Source organism: Neoarius graeffei, chromosome 25, assembly GCF_027579695.1.
Source record: "Neoarius graeffei isolate fNeoGra1 chromosome 25, fNeoGra1.pri, whole genome shotgun sequence".
Taxonomy (NCBI): Eukaryota; Metazoa; Chordata; class Actinopteri; order Siluriformes; family Ariidae; genus Neoarius; species Neoarius graeffei.
The window spans coordinates 51,803,203-51,819,823 of NC_083593.1; the positions used below are offsets into that span (position 1 = coordinate 51,803,203).

The 16,621-nt window shown below is 41.1% G+C and overlaps 1 protein-coding gene across 3 annotated transcripts in view; it reads left to right on the forward strand.

The window, feature by feature from the left end:
• Positions 1–15,977, forward strand: part of smarcad1b (SWI/SNF-related, matrix-associated actin-dependent regulator of chromatin, subfamily a, containing DEAD/H box 1 b) — a 48,919-nt gene extending 32,942 nt beyond the window's left edge. For all 3 annotated transcript variants that reach the window (XM_060909184.1, XM_060909185.1, XM_060909186.1), the window contains 7 exons: positions 1,952–2,069; positions 4,809–4,924; positions 5,176–5,364; positions 11,294–11,412; positions 15,287–15,469; positions 15,597–15,706; positions 15,794–15,977. In XM_060909184.1, coding sequence (XP_060765167.1) covers positions 1,952–2,069; positions 4,809–4,924; positions 5,176–5,364; positions 11,294–11,412; positions 15,287–15,469; positions 15,597–15,706; positions 15,794–15,855 — 897 coding nt within the window. In that variant the 3' untranslated portion in view covers positions 15,856–15,977. The remainder of the gene's footprint in view (positions 1–1,951; positions 2,070–4,808; positions 4,925–5,175; positions 5,365–11,293; positions 11,413–15,286; positions 15,470–15,596; positions 15,707–15,793) is intronic.
• The last annotated feature ends 644 nt before the right edge of the window (positions 15,978–16,621 follow it).

The window sequence follows — 16,621 nt, forward strand, 5'->3', positions numbered from 1 at the left end:
TTATTCTGCACACTGTGTGTTCTCCCTCTGTGCGTGCGCACGTGCGTTCACGGCTTCAGATATATTAAATGCAGAGGAGGAATTTTGCTGTGGTTTTGAGTTTACGTGTGACAAAATTAAAGGCTGCTTCTTCTTAATTTGCCCACAAATGTATTTATTCCACTTAGTGTTCAGCAAACCAGCTACCAGATTTAAAAATCCTGAACTGTTAGTGTTTGGGACTTCTAAATACACCAGAGATGCTAAAGGCAGACAAAAACACAGATGCCTACCAATATTTCGAGGCAGGTTTTGTGCTGGGTGGCACGGTGGTGTAGTGGTTAGCGCTGTCACCTCACAGCAAGAAGGTCCAGGTTCGAGCCCCGTGGCCGGTGAGGGCCTTTCTGTGTGGAGTTTGCATGTTCTCCCTGTGTCCGCGTGGGTTTCCTCCGGGTGCTCCGGTTTCCCCCACAGTCCAAAGACATGCAGGTTAGGTTAACTGGTGGCTCTAAGGCCCTGTCCACACGGCAACGGATTCAGGTGACTCCGATACAATTGCTTTTCGTTTAGGCCTGGCGTCCACACGGCACCGGCGTTTTGGGTGCCCAAAACGCAGTCTTTTTGAGAATGGGTTCCAGAGTGGAAAGATCTAGCAACGTTGCCGTTATGAAGTCGTCTGGATGAGTAGAACGGATTTGTTCACGATGACGTCACAACCACATGACTGTGAGTGCTTCACGCCGGGTAGAAGTGTAACGAACTCGATGCGAGTTGTCAACAAATCCTATAACTTGGTTCATGAAACGCGCTTACAAAATATTTTCACTGTGAATATTTTTATTGTGTAATGGTGCAAAGTGAGAGAGAGAGAGAGAGACTCTACCCTTAGGGCAGAGTCAATCCCGCCAGCAAAAATAGGGAAAAAAAGGAGCAATCTCACCTCTTCAGATGATGGTTTAAGTCCTTCAATACATTCCTCAAAAAGGGCGTAGAAGAGCAAATTAATCCATCAACATGTAGCATTCAATTTATTCCGGACCATTAAAGACGCCGCCTTCCGCGTAGAATCATACGTCATCCTCGCCGCCATATTGGATAGGTCAAAGCGGAGAATAAAGATTAGCTGCGTTTAACTGTACCAACAGGTTTGCCGTCCAAACGGGATCACATGGGATTACCTTTCACAGGTGAGACTGGAAAAATACTTTTCATTGTACAGTATTTGGTCATTATAATGTAATTTTCCGAACAGATTTTCCTGACTTTGTGGCTAGTATGAAGTCTCGCGCATAATAGTTTATGCGCATGCGTCCTTACTTCTTCTATTGTTCTGGTGTCTCCGAAGGGACCGTCTTACAGCGCCCCTAGAGGTGTGGCATGTGTATTGCATCGTTTTCAGCAAGCGTTGCGTTGCCATATGGAGCTGATATTTTACTGATCGTTGCCCATTTGGACGCGATATATTTTTAAATAACATCTCGTTGTCGTGTGGATGTAGCCTAAATTGAGCGTAGGTGTGAATGTGAGTGTGAATGGTTGTCTGTGTCCATGTGTCAGCCCTGTGATGACCTGGCGACTTGTCCAGGGTGTACCCCGCCTTTCACCCGTAGTCAGCTGGGATAGGCTCCAGCTTGCCTGTGACCCTGTAGAAGGATAAAGTGGCTAGAGATGATGAGATGAGAGGTTTCGTGCTGGAATGTTACGGGAAATTCCTGAGAAAGAAAAATACCTTATTATGACAAAGGTAAGCTCAAACATGGACTTCTAATAGTAGTAAACAAGCCAGGGCCTAGTTCTATGGTGTTTAGCCGAGTCTACGTTATCAGTACGTAGCAAACGTGCTGCTAGTCGAGTCAAGCATTAGGTCTAATAAAATGTATTGTGATGTTTCTTGTTCTGCATAAATTAAAATGTAATGGTTGCCATATGGGTGTCGTGTAAGAGGTTTGAACATCTCTGTCGTGCTCACCAGGTCCTGAAGCAGCTGCCTGCCAAGGAGGAACAGATCGAGTTCTGTGCCATGAGCGAGAAACAGCAGCAGCTTTATGACGCACTGTTCAGCAAGCTAAAGAGCTCCAGCAACACCGAGAGTATGTTGAAGAAAGATGATGATGAAAGTGAATTAGCCTCAGTTTCTACAAAATATGTTGAAAATCACAAGGGTCTTTCAGTCAGCTGTATAAATTAATTAATTTATTTTTTTTAAAAACAGTGTTTTTTATTCTATCCACATTCATGGAATGAGCAATCGCTCTGATTGGCTATTCTACTACTAGGAGATCAGCTCATATATACTGTACCATGAGTTGAGAAAAACAAAATGGCGGAGCATGTTGCTGAACCGACCAAGGATGAAATAAAAACACTATTTGAAAACAAACCCCCCCCCATCTCTCATCTAACCATTACCACTATTGTAAGAATCTTATACACAAAGCAGACATGTTTAAGAATATAGCATTAGCTGACGTACAATTCTATAGCTATAGCGACTCTAAAGAGTGGAGATCGGATCGGATTGCTATTATGTAAGGAAAAACTGACTAAAAGAAAACGTACACGGCATGTGATGTATCTAATCTCGACTCTTACAGAAGTACACGTTTCCAAGACATGCCTTTACTAGCTAGCTTTCTATTAGCACGCAAGATTGTTCCATTATTAACGTGACACACACTAAGCAGCACCCCCTGGTGGTGGACCCTCAAAACTGACATGAACATAAAACAAAACTTGCGTGAAAATATATTTGTTTATTTATTTGTTTTCATTTGGCTCTGCTGATTTTATATGTCATGTTTTAGATGTAGGATGATGAGGGCTACATTTTAGTTATTTAAAAAAGGATTTAATTAAAACTTGTAACTTAATATGTAGCCTAGTGGACCATCAGAATTTTTTTTGTCGTGACGTTGACGTTCAGCTTTTCAGCGCGCGAAATTACAACAGGAAGCGAGTACGAGTCGACCGTCTGTAGAGAAGAGTAAGAGTTGGTTGGTTGGTTGGTTGGTTGATACTTAATAGTTACTATGTCTCAGAAGAGAACCGTGTGGATTTAAGTGGAATAATTGCGAGAAGTCATATGATCAAGACAGCGTTTTAAGGTAAGGCCATTTGGTTATTAATTTTGCCCGCTGTGACGTGTTCACTTGAGCCTATTTGGTATGCCTTGAACAAGTGCAGGTGTTGCTAGCATCGTGCTTTGAAGTTGACTCAGATGTAACTACAGTCTTAAAAAATGTTCGTTTAAAACGGTGTGTCCATGCTCATCATGTTTTACTTTTACTTTTCTTAATGGAGTGTGAAATACCGCTGCATCACTTTTATGAGTGATTTTTGCAATAGAACACTAAGTTAGTGTCACTAACCCATAGTAGTAGGATGAGTGGGTTCATGGATTTCGGTCTGTTGATTGAGAGAACCATGGTGTTTGTGTTGTTCCAGCGAGAGTGTTGTTCTGTTTCGTGTGTGTGCGCGCGTGCGTGCGACTAACTACTGTATTTGAAATGCACACTCGCTTGACTGGATCTGGGTATGTAAGGCTGTAATCGGGTGGAATCCGCGTCTCCTTCAGTTTATCTAGAGCAGATGTAAAACCTGCGACTGTTAAACCACAGCTGTGCGCTTCTGCTTCTAAAATAACCTGTCCTTCGTAATCGTGTTAACTGAGAATTGTCATTGACAGACAGGCTTCAGATTCTTCCGTCATCACTCAAAAAAAAAAAAAACGTCGTTTTTACGGATTAGGCCTATAAGTAGTAGGCAGTTTAACGAAATATTGCAATTGCAAGCTTAAAAGGATTTCGGACGCCTGATTGGTTAAAATGCAGGAAATTGCATCTAAGAAATACAAAATTTTCTGGGGGAGGACCCCCAGACCCCCCTTCAAAAAAAAATGTCCCAGGTCACGTCACAGCACCCCCTGCCGACAATGTCTTCCCACGCCGCTGCTAAGCGGTGGAATGAATTCATTAGGTGAAGAAACTGTCAGTACTAAAAGAATATATCGAATTATTCTATCCACGTTCACTGGATATGAGCAATCGTGCGCTCTGATTGGCTACTCTACTACTAGGATATCAGCTCATGTACTGTGAGTAGAGAAAAACAAAATGGAGGATGGAGTGTGTTGCTGAACCAGCTAAGGATGAAATAAAAACTACTCGAAAATAAAAAAAACCCTAACACAATATGGAATGAAAGTATGTGATGGTAAGAACATAAATTTTTAAATTTTAGTTTTCTATTATTATTATTATTATTATTATTATTATTATTATTGCATTTTTTTCAAAAATTGCTCCTGTCATTTTGCCGATTTGTTCACATTCAAAGCAGAAATCATTGTTGGATATTTCGTATAAAGTTTTTATTTATCGAATTTTCAAGAAATGCTCCGTTTCTCAAAATCCAGTGAATGTGGATAGAATAAGTTATTCCAGTCAAGCTAGTCATACACTGCTTGCATCCATCAGCTCCTGTATGACTCGATTTCTTGAAATAACTGTTAAATTTTAACTCGTTTCTATGAAAGAGAATTTCAGGTGAACTACTGAACACACATTTGTGGTCATAAAATCATTAACCTCCCTGGAGAAGAGTGAGGATCTCTGAGAGATGAGGTTGCAGGGAGGGGTTCTTCAGATTGTAATTTGTCCCAATTATAAGGGGAAGAGACGACGACAACAACAAGAAGCTTCATCATCATCATCATCATAATTAAATACGATTGAGGAGTGCTCATAACACTCTTCATTTCTAACAAAGTAAACGCATCAATAATTTTTTTTCTAGAATAAAATACCATCCTGTCTGTCATTCCCACCCAGAACGGGAACTGACCAATGTCATGATGCAGCTGAGGAAGATGGCCAATCACCCACTACTGCACCGCCAGTATTACTCCAGTGTACGCCTGTCCGCCATGAGCAGCCTCATGCTCAAGGTGCGTCCGCGTATGATTCATCCTAATGTGAGGATATCCTCAGGCTGTGTAGCGGAAGAAGATCCTTTTACATCTGTCAGGTTTAATTTAAACGTACTGATCAGGTGACTGTAGGACAACCTGCAAAAAAATGATAAAGGACAGCTTCTGTAATATTGCTAATTATACGTATAAGACCATATTTGTTATATAATTAGGAGCAGGTTCTCTAAATTGATCTGTTCTTGTCCTGGTGCTTTGTGGCCAAACAGGAGCCGAGTCACCGCGACTCCGACCCGGTTCTGATCGAGCAGGACATGGCGGTGATGTCAGACTTCGAGCTGCACCGTCTGTGCCAGCAGTACCATATGCTACAGGAGCATCAGCTGACCACAGAGCAGCTGCTGGACTCTGGGAAGCTCCACCTCCTCACACGCCTTCTAACGGACCTCAAAGAACAGGTGGATGTTAGGACCTAGCGGTTATCATTCTACACGCAGTACTGTGCAAAAGTCTTGGGCACCCCATGTGTTTTTCGTGTGTGTGTTAACATACAAACTTTGTTATAGATTTCTATTTTATAATTGACTTCATTATCAAGTCAAAACATCACAAAAACATTTTAGAGTTCCAAACATTTTTTTATTTTTTTTCCAGCACAAAATTAAGTGTTACAGAGGAAAAAAAAAATTTGTATCCGAGCAGCATGTTCCATAAGAGAGCACTTTTCAGATGAAAAAAAGAACCCATAATGAAGGCTACTGGGTTTTGGTGCAAAATGAAGAAGTGAGTGTGACAGTCAAAGTGTCCAGAAGAACTGTGGCTGGTTCTGGAAGATGCTCAGTTCCTTCAACATACAGTTGTGTTCAAAATAATAGCAGTGTGTTTAAAAATGTGAGCAAAGCTCAAAATCCTTATAATAGTTTTTATTTCCATGCATTGGGAACACTGCACATTATATTCTACATCAAAACATGAAGAAAAATGTATCTATTTTAATTACTTTACAGAAAATGAAGAAAAATGAACATTGGGCTGTTCAAAAAAATAGCAGTGTCTGCATTTTTCATTACAAACTCCAAATATTTACTGTATAAACTGAAAAAATCTTAAGGATTTAGTATTCCTGTGAATCACTAAACTAATATTTAGTTGTATAACCACGGTTTCTGAGAACTTCTGGCACCTGTGAACAGGTATTCCAGCCCAGGATGATTTGACAACATTCCACAATTCCTCTGCATTTCTTGGTTTTGCCTCAGAAACAGCATTTTTGATGTCACCCCACAAGTTTTCTATCGGATTAAGGTCCGGGGATTGGGCTGGCCACTCCATAACTTTCATTTTGTTGGTCTTGAACCCTGATGCTGCTCGCTTACTGGTGTGTTTGGGGTCGTTGTCTTGTTGAAACACCCATTTCAAGGGCGTTTCCTCTTCAGCACAAGGCAACATGACCTCAAGTATTTTGATATATGCAAACTGATCCATGATCCCTGGTATGCGATAAATGGGCCCAACATCATCATAGTAAGAGAAACATCCCCATATCATGATGCTTGCACCACCATGCTTCACTGTCTTCAGAGTGTACTGTGGCTTGAATTCAGTGTTTGGGGGTCGTCTGAAAAACTGTCTGCGGCTCTTGGACCCAAAAAGAACAATTTTACTTTCATCAGTCCACAAAATGTTTTTCCATTTCTCTTTAGGCCAGTCGATGTGTTCTTTGGCAAATTGTATCCTCTTCAGCACGTCTTTTTTTTTTTTTTTAAACAGTGGAACCTTGCGGGAGCTTCTTGCCGATAGATTAGCTTCACACAGGCATCTTCTAATTGTCACAGTACTCACAGGTAACTTCAGACCGTCTTTGATCACCCTGGAGCTGATCATTGGCTGAGTCTTTGCCATTCTGGCTATTCTTCGATCCATTCGAATGGTAGTCTTCTGTTTTCTTCCACGTCTCTCTGGCTTTGCTGTCCATTTTAAAGCACTGGAGATCATTTTAGCCGAGCAGCCCATCATTTTCTGCACTTCTTTACAGTATATGTTTTACCTCTCCAATCAACGTTTTAATCAAAGCACACTGTTCTTCTGAACAATGTCTGGAACGACCCATGTTTCTCAGGTTTTCAGAGAGAAATGGATGTACAACATGTGCTGGCTTCATCCTTAAATTAGGGCCACCTGACTGACATCTGTTTTTTCACAGAATGAATGATCTCACTAATTAAACTCCACACTGCTATTATTTTGAACACGTCCCTTTCACTTAATTATTCGATTACACAGACTCAAGAGCATGCATATCATGAATGTTGGGTCTGTTGGTTTTCTATGACTCTACTACACCTACTGGTAAATTATTTGCCATGTAGTAATATAATTTCCACCAAAAACAATGATTGATCTGATTAGTCGTGTTGGACTGCTATTATTTTGAACACAAGTGTAAAACTGCACTCATTGTACCTGAGACTACTATTTAGGGTCGTCTCGCACCAAATATTGACTTTGTTTCAATATATATTAATTAATACGGTATTTTATTTTACGGTCAAATTTCTACTTAAGTTAAATTACTGAAGGTACTTGCTTTTACAAATACTTAAGTATTAAAAGTACATTTTCTGCCAACACGTTATTGTATTATTGTCACAACGCTTATAATACCTCATGCCTCTGAAGCAATCGACTGGATTATTTTGTGAATTCACAAAATGAACGCATGCTGTGCCATCATGGTGGTTTAACATTAAGCTAGCTATTCAGCGAAACTCCACCTGTCATGCTAGCAAACTCTTTTCAAATTCTAAATCATATTGGGTAGCTAACGCTACTAGAAAAATAAATATTTCTACATTCTGTTTATTTGGCAAGATTATGCTAAAACACATATTTCTGAAAGGACTTCAGATAAGTTAACGTTATTCACGTTAGCGTAACTCCGTTTTTACATGCTAACTAACAGTGTCCAAGTTAACTAGCTATGTGTTAACGTTAGCCGTGGACAAGGCGACGGCAACTTGGCGGGCAAATCTATAGAAAGTCATTTGACTAACCAGACTGCATAGCTATTGCAACGTTATCGCTAGCTCTAAAAGCACAGACAACTTCGTTACAAGCTTTCTCTTGGAATAAAACATTTATATATCTCAATATGCTTCCGCAGGTTGGACGGCGAGTCTTTGTAGACCGTGATGTGGTTCGTTTTCAGCAAACGTTTAACACGAAACACATTTTTAATCCTTGCAGAAAACTGAAACATGGGTTCTAGATATGGCCATGAGTGCGTGCATTCGCCAGAAGAATCGCCTCCTTCCATTCTGCCATCAACTGATCGTGTTAAATAACGCTGCTGAGAAATCACTGAACTTTATTTTATAGTGTCTATGGACGCGACCCTAGTGATTACTGATCGGCTGTCTCAGTGTCGCCTGCGAATAAACCAACCACGTTTTAGGAAAAAGAAGAAAAAACATCCACTTTCAAAGCTGCTTCATAGTAACGAGGAGCTTGATAGAAATGTCGTGGAGTGAAAAGTATGATATTTGTCTTTCAAATGTAGTAAAGTTAAAGTCATAAGTTTTTAAAAAGGAAAGAAAAAAAAAAAGCAAAGCTCAGATACTCAGTGTACGTCTTTACATGTGCTTAAGACAATCCCTGTGTCCGAAATAACTCGCTATATAGTGAATTTGCCATTTTGTAGTGCTGTCCGAATGTATAGTGAGACTTATCCCTATATAGTGCACTCAAAGTATCCCACAATGCATCATGAAAAGTGCTTGTACAACTGATCATAGATATACATAGAAGACTAGATGCCTCGTCCCCGTTGCCCGTCATCGAAGTCGAACGTCCGCACATGGCGGCCATCTTACCTCAGACAGCTGGCTTACCCATTACATTGTGTTGGTAGATATGTACTTTTCAGATGACCGTAACTTCCTCAAATTTCAATCGATATTCAAACGGTTTGGTTTGTTATATTTAAAAAAAAACAAACGGAAGTATGTATTTATGATATTAATGATGAATAATCATTTTATGTTTTAAAAAAAATACATGCTGAAATTCCTATGCTGTGAGAAGCCTAACACTGCATACTTATGGATAACTGCGGCCTTAGGACAAATAACCATACAATTTATTTCCAATTTTTAGTGAAAATATTTTTACATGTGATAGGGCCGAAGGGGAAGCTAAAGTTAAATAAACAGCTTACTCACTTACAACCTCACACCCAAATGTAACAATACAGTATGATACTGTTGTCCTAGCCCGGCTGCTCATATCAGGAACTGTATTGGACATTATTTCACTAAGTAAATAACTCTACCGATTATCCTTAAAAAAATGATGTATTATCTTACTGGTGAAAGGTGATCCCGCGTGCCCTACTTTCCAGACATCGCCGGTTCGAGCAACCGAAAGCCGCGCAGAAGTCTGGCATCTCGTCACAGTCAGTAATTTAATTTCCTCTAGAAATCATAATGTAGGTTGTTTTAAATTAACCAACCCGAAAATGAAAACCATGTGCAAGTGCAACTTCAGTTATTGAAAATATTATCTCATGACCTTCCATGTAAAATTACTTGGTGCTACGAGCTAGCCTAGCATGAAACACAACTTTGACAAAGCTGCAGTAAGTCGTTTTTGAAGAGAAAAGGTACGATTTTAGCATGTTCAAGCACCCAGAATTACAACCACATTAATAATGTTTTAAGAAATCAACCCATTTGTATATACGTCAAAATTTCAGCGAGATAAGAGTATAAACATTTAAGCATCTCAATGGTCTTACCTCAGTGTACCGCAAATTCTGTGGAAAAGCTTGCCTGTGGTAAGATGGCCGCCCTGTGCGGACGTTCTGGAATACGCGGTGAGGCATCTAGTCTTCTATGTATAGAGATCTTGCAGTCACGTGACCGGAAAGTACACAACCGCCATCTTGTCGGTAAAAAACACCGCTGAATACTGCTGCACTCGTGTACAGAATGGATCAATTTCAACCGACGGACTACACGGCTCATTTTTCTAAATGAACAGATAACTAGATATATGTCTAAAATAAACGATCTACAGATTTGTGACCCTTATGGCTTACCGGACGGAGTTTTCACGACCGGATTTTGAACTGCCAGCGGAATACCCAGACGTGTATAATTACCTCATTAACGTTCCCTCGCTGTTCAGTGGTGAAGCACTGCATGCTTATAAATCTCTGGACAGTTATCTTTACAGAAATTCAGGATTTGTCAGCGACTCAGATGTGGCATCTTGTAAACAAGAATCCTCATTGGACGGGTAAGTCACTTAAGTATTGAGTATAGCACTGACCAGCCGATTACAGAATAGAATAAGGTAATTCCAGCTGTAATTCCAAATCGTCCGTCTTGTTTACATGGATCTGGCGTTGGAGAGATGGAGGCTTAGCAGTGGAGGTTTGAGTGGCTGTTTTCTGAGCTTAGTCAACAGGCCGGCTCTGCAGCCTCGCTTTTGCTTCCACTCCCGGCGCCGCTTCCTTCGCTTTGCTTCCGATAACAATCCACGGAGACCCCGCTGGTCTCGCTATCTTGTCCGGAATGTTGTGCATGCGATGGAAATCGCTACAAACCATCATTTTCTGCTGGAAACCAATGTCCAGTAAGTCCATACGGTTGTAGTGGATATTGAAGTCCGGTACAGACGAACAACATGCAAAAATAAACATAAAAAACGTGCACAGGTAGGGAGAGCTTGTAGCCACAGCCGTTGTAGTAGAATTGTATATAGTAGGGTTTTCCAGAAGAAAAGGTAGAAGTAGAAGGCGGAATATGGCGTTCGACCGACAAGATGGCGTCTGTCACAATCTGGATCGGCTGTGACATCACATGCAAGTGCTCCATATCTATGCAACTGATGGTCACTAACCAAAGCAATACATCCCATCATGCATTGTGGTCATGCTGAAAGAAATCAAATCAAAAGCCTCAAATTTGATTGAATAAAAGGCAGCGGTGTAGAAGAAAGAAAGTATTCAGCCTTGATTTAAAAGAACTGAAAGATGCAGGTACTTTGTTTTGATTAATGTGGGAAATGCGCTCAGTATAATATGGCTTTATCACAAAAATACATGCATGTATTTATTATTTTGAAAATAATCTGATCTGGCACGTTTTAATTATGCAACAGTAATGACATAAATAACGGTGCGACGGACTAGTGTCCGAAAGTGGTTTTTTTTTTTTTTTTTCCATTTTATCACTGAGCTCACTATATAGTAATTCCCTGTATAGGGAGCAGTGAACGAGTGAGTGATTTCGGACACAGGGCAAGACTTTTGAACAGCACTGTACAGTATATACAGTAAACTAACTCCGTCCCAGTAACCACAACCGCTTGTGTCTTCCTCAGGGTCACCGAGTGGCCTTGTTCAGCCAGTTCACCATGATGCTGGACATCCTGGAGGTGCTGCTCAAACACCACAAGCACAGGTACATCCGAATGGACGGCTCCACACCCATAGGTGACAGGTGGGTCACGTCACAATTAAAAAAAGGCTCTGAAATGCATTACACCAAGACAAGCTTGCAAGAATGTAATTTGTCCATTTAAAATGCCATAAAGCAGCAGTATGAGGCTGTATCACGAAAGCTGTCGGTACCTGCTGTTCTTAGACCTTATAGTAAATGTCACTGCTGCTTCCTGTCACCTTCTTCACAGCTATTTCTGGCCAGCACGTACATGATGACATTTAGAGCTGTCCTGTTGAGAGGATGGCTGTGAATTGTGATTTAGTATTGGCATACGTTTAAGTTTTCCTTCATGTTCAGTAAGTGCTTGATCAGGATCACAGGGGTCTGGAGTCTGTCGTAGGAAGTGTGTGTGTGTGAGGGAGAGAGGTGAGTACATCCTGGATGAGCAGTCCATCACAGTGCACCAAGCACACACTTGTATCTCATACATATAGGCAGTCCAGAAGACCTTAAAGGAACAGTCCACCGTACTTCCATAATGAAATATGCTCTTATCTGAATTGAGACGAGCTGCTCCGTACCTCTCCGAGCTTTGTGCGACCTCCCAGTCAGTCAGACGCGCTGTCACTCCTGTTAGCAATGTAGCTAGGCTCAGCATGGCCAATGGTATTTTTTGGGGCTGTAGTTAGATGCGACCAAACTCTTCCGCGTTTTTCCTGTTTACATAGGTTTATATGACCAGTGATATGAAACAAGTTCAGTTACACAAATTGAAACGTGGCGATTTTCTATGCTATGGAAAGTCCGCACTATAATGACAGGCGTACTAACACCTTCTGCGCGCTTTGGCAGCGCATTGATATCTGAGCTCCGTATCAATGCGCTGCCGAAGCGCGCAGAAGGTGTTAGTACGCCTGTCGTCATAGTGTGGACTTTCCATAGCATAGAAAATCGCTACATTTCAATTTGTGTAACTGAACTTGTTTCATATCACTGGTCATATAAACCTATGTAAACAGGAAAAACGCGGAAGAGTTTGGTCGCATCTAACTACAGCCCCAAAAAATACCATTGGCCATGCTGAGCCTAGCTACATTGCTAACAGGAGTGACAGCACGTCTGACTGACTGGGAGGTCGCGCAAAGCTCGGAGAGGTACGGAGCAGCTCGTCTCAATTCAGATAAGAGCATATTTCATTATGGAAGTACGGTGGACTGTTCCTTTAAGGAAGCCCACACAGGCACTGAGAGAACATGTGAAACTCTGCGTAGACAGAAACTCGAGCTCCGGGTCGAACCGGGAACCCTGGAGCTTTCAGGTGGCAATGTGACTCACTGTACCAGCATGATTTAGTTTTAATCATGTTTTAAATAATCTACTATTTTCAACCTTTTATTTTTTTTAAGATTACGCAATAAATTGAGAATTTAAAATGAGTTAGAAGTGACTTCTCAGATTTTTATGAAACTCAAACTTTAGGCCACACCCACTTTGAGTCTGATGATAACGAAGTGCTGAAGAGTTGCAACCGGTAGTTTTTTTTTTTTTTTTTTTTTTAAAGCATGATCAAATCTGAGAAGGTTCATTATTATTTATTTAGCTCACCGGCCATAGGCTGATGATTCTATTTTTGTATTTATTTACTTACTTACTTACTTGCCTCACTGGCCATAGGCCAATGATCATCTCATCTCATTATCTCTAGCCGCTTTATCCTTCTACAGGGTTGCAGGCAAGCTGGAGCCTATCCCAGCTGACTACGGGCGAAAGGCGGGGTACACCCTGGACAAGTCGCCAGGTCATCACAGGGCTGACACATAGACACAGACAACCATTCACACTCACATTCACACCTACGGTCAATTTAGAGTCACCAGTTAACCTAACCTGCATGTCTTTGGACTGTGGGGGAAACCGGAGCACCCGGAGGAAACCCACGCGGACACGGGGAGAACATGCAAACTCCACACAGAAAGGCCCTCGCCGGCCACGGGGCTCGAACCCGGACCTTCTTGCTGTGAGGCGACAGCGCTAACCACTACACCACCGTGCCGCCCCCGCCCCAATGATGATGATGATTATTATTATTATTATTATTTATTTTTTTAATTTAGCTCACTGGCCATAGGCCTATCCATCCATCCTGACCGTCCATAAGCCAATGATTTTATTTATTTATTTTTTAAATTTAGCTCACTGGCCATAGGCCTATCAATTTTTTTTTTTTGTATTTTATTTATTTAGCTGACCGTCCATAGGCCAATTATTTATTATTTAGCTCACCTGCCATAGGCCAATGATTGATTGATTGATTTTATTTATTTATTTAGCTCGCCTGCCGTAGGCTGATGATTTGGGGTGTGGGTTGTTGGGTGTTTTTTTTTTTTTTTTTTTTAATTTGTTTGTTTTTATTGATTTGAATTATTTTAGCTCACCAACCATAGGCTGATTGAGCTTTTGCCGTCACGTGGCGTCCGTCCAAATTCACAGAAATTGCATCTCCTCCTTGAGTTTTCACTGAATTTTAATTCTGATTTTGTTTGTGCAGACTGAGTAGAGCTTGCAGTAGTTACTCCCTGGTTTTGTGATTGGTACAGCCGTGTGAGCTACTGTGTCGCTGACACGCTGGTAGAATTATATAATAATCACATCCGACACAATGAACACCCAGGGAAGGCTGCTTGAGACGAGTGTATAATGATTTTAAACAGCTTCCTTACCTTGGATACCTTGGATCAGCTTCAAGCTTGATCACCTCAGGCCAAGCATATCTCATCTTCACTGCTGATTCCCAGGGTAGCAGCTATTATCACTGGCTACCGACCCACTCCAACAGGGAGTTCCTGTTCGCTCCAAGGTACCCAGGTGGAGTCTCGGGGAATGATCTGAGCCACTTATCAAGTTGTCTTGAAACTCATCAGGATCAGGGCAGGGATTGACTTGATGATGTTTGCTGGCACCACATTGTAGAGAGCTGGTGCGACCGATGAGAGAGAGTTCAGTATCATCGTGTTGACACCGCTGTACCGTGAGTTGCCAAGAGGTCTGATGCATGTCGTTCCTCTTCTAGCAGATTCATTGAACTCAATGTTGATACAATTAGGGATAAGGTTGTTCTGGATTTTTCAGGTCAAGATGATGGCGTATCGCTCACAGCGCCTTTGTAAGAAATAGAAGCTGAGAGCCTTAATTCTGTTCGAATAGGTCATAATTCTAAGAACGTTAATTTTTGTTGTGAAGGATCTTTGCATGCTCTCAATCTTGATATCACATTGAAGATGCAGTGACCAAAGTGGACAGCAATACTCTAAAATGGACCTTACATATGACTTGTATAAGAGCATCATTGTGTTCTTATCCTGACATGAGAAGGTTCTCAAGCCCCAACTGACTTTTTTATGCTGGCCTCCGCTATCTTAATATTGATATGAGCTGTCCAGCTGAGACTTTGGTCGATGTAGACTCGAAGATCTTTAACACGCTTCACCTGACCATACCTCTTCAGATGGTAAAGTGTAAGGGAGTTTAAGCTCCTCGTTCTTGCTGTGTTGAAGGAGTTGGAACTTGGATGGATTTAGCTCCATGTTATTATCTAGGGACCACTTCACAACAGCTTCAATATCTTCCTGGAGGAGGATGTGGTCAAGAAAGCTTTGAATGAATTTGTGGAGTTTGGAATCATCAGCGAAGACTTTGATACTGTGTTTGACCACGTTGAAGATGTTGTTGATGTACAATATAAAAAGGAGCAGACCTAACACAGTCCCTTGGGGCATACCACTTATGACCTCAATCCTGTAAATATTATCGACTTGAATCTCATAGCTTGAAAAATATTTGATCAGACAGTGAGCTATGAAATAAACCACTTAATGTTTAACCAGAGATTTAGACCCATCCTATGATCCTCTTCCTCTGTCCACGATGACAGGATCGTGCTGATCGACCAGTTCAATACTGACCGGGACATCTTTGTGTTCCTGCTGTCCACTCGAGCCGGAGGACTCGGCATCAACCTGACCTCCGCTAACATCGTCATCCTGCACGACATCGACTGCAATCCGTACAACGACAAGCAGGCAGAGGACCGGTGTCACCGTGTCGGTCAAACCAGGTCAGAATACTCGTAGTTATTAATGTATAAAAGTTATTAGCAGCTATTTGCATAAAGATAGCTTGTCTGTGATTAGCAGCTTTATCAAAGTTTTTGAGCATTATAAACCGTATATTCCCTGACATAGGAATGTGAAGGTGATCAAGCTCATAAGCAAAGATACAATCGAGGACGACATGCTCCGTATCGGCCAGAGGAAACTCAAACTAGAGCAGGACATGACAGCCACTGAGGAAGGTGAGAAATGCCTGGATACTGTTCCAGCTTCATTAATACATTTAACTGTGTTAAAGTGATGTGCTTTACTCGTGAACCTTCATCTAGGTGACGAGGACACCATTCCTGATGACATGGCCTCCCTTCTGAAAGCTTCACTGGGACTGTGAGAGGAAGGAGAAGAAGAATAACACTGGATCATCAGCGTGCGTCTGTGAGAGTGTCTGTTGCATTTTGTCTGAAGTACTGTAACACAAGTCTGACTGACTTACCATTAAAAATGTGCACTGGCCACGTGTGTTTTTGTACTCAAGATGTAAGATAATGCGTCATCTGGAAAACTCCAGCATTCCACAGAAAGTGCACCGTGGCTTTCTGGGTGTGTTTGACAATGTAATAAAGTACAGCCTGTCCCAAAATTCTTCATACATGGGGGAAATTCTATTTGTTTAATTATTTATTTAACTTTTACAGCAGGATGTAACTTTATTTACAAAACATCCTCTACGTGATTGCCATTTCTTTGTGTGTACACACACAGTCGTCTGGTCTTATGTATATAATCGCACTTCAAATGCATTCTTAAATGCTGTAGCCATGAGAATGTTTCCAATACATACTACTTTTGTCAAAGGTATTCTTAAAGGGGAAAAAGACACTTTTGATTTGGAAGACATTTTGCTGAAAAGTGTTAATTTCCCTTGTGTATTGAGACTTGGTATGCATTTTTTACCCTCATGTTTTGTACCATACTCCTACTAGTTGTCATTGTTATCGTGGTATGTAAAAGAGAAAGAAATATCTGGGAAAACACATTTGGAGTGGTACTGTATATCCAATAAGTGCAAAATTATACATATTTGCCAAGTTACACTTCCAATCATTAATGTATACAATCTGAATTTAATTATAACTTTTTAATTTACTATTAAACAC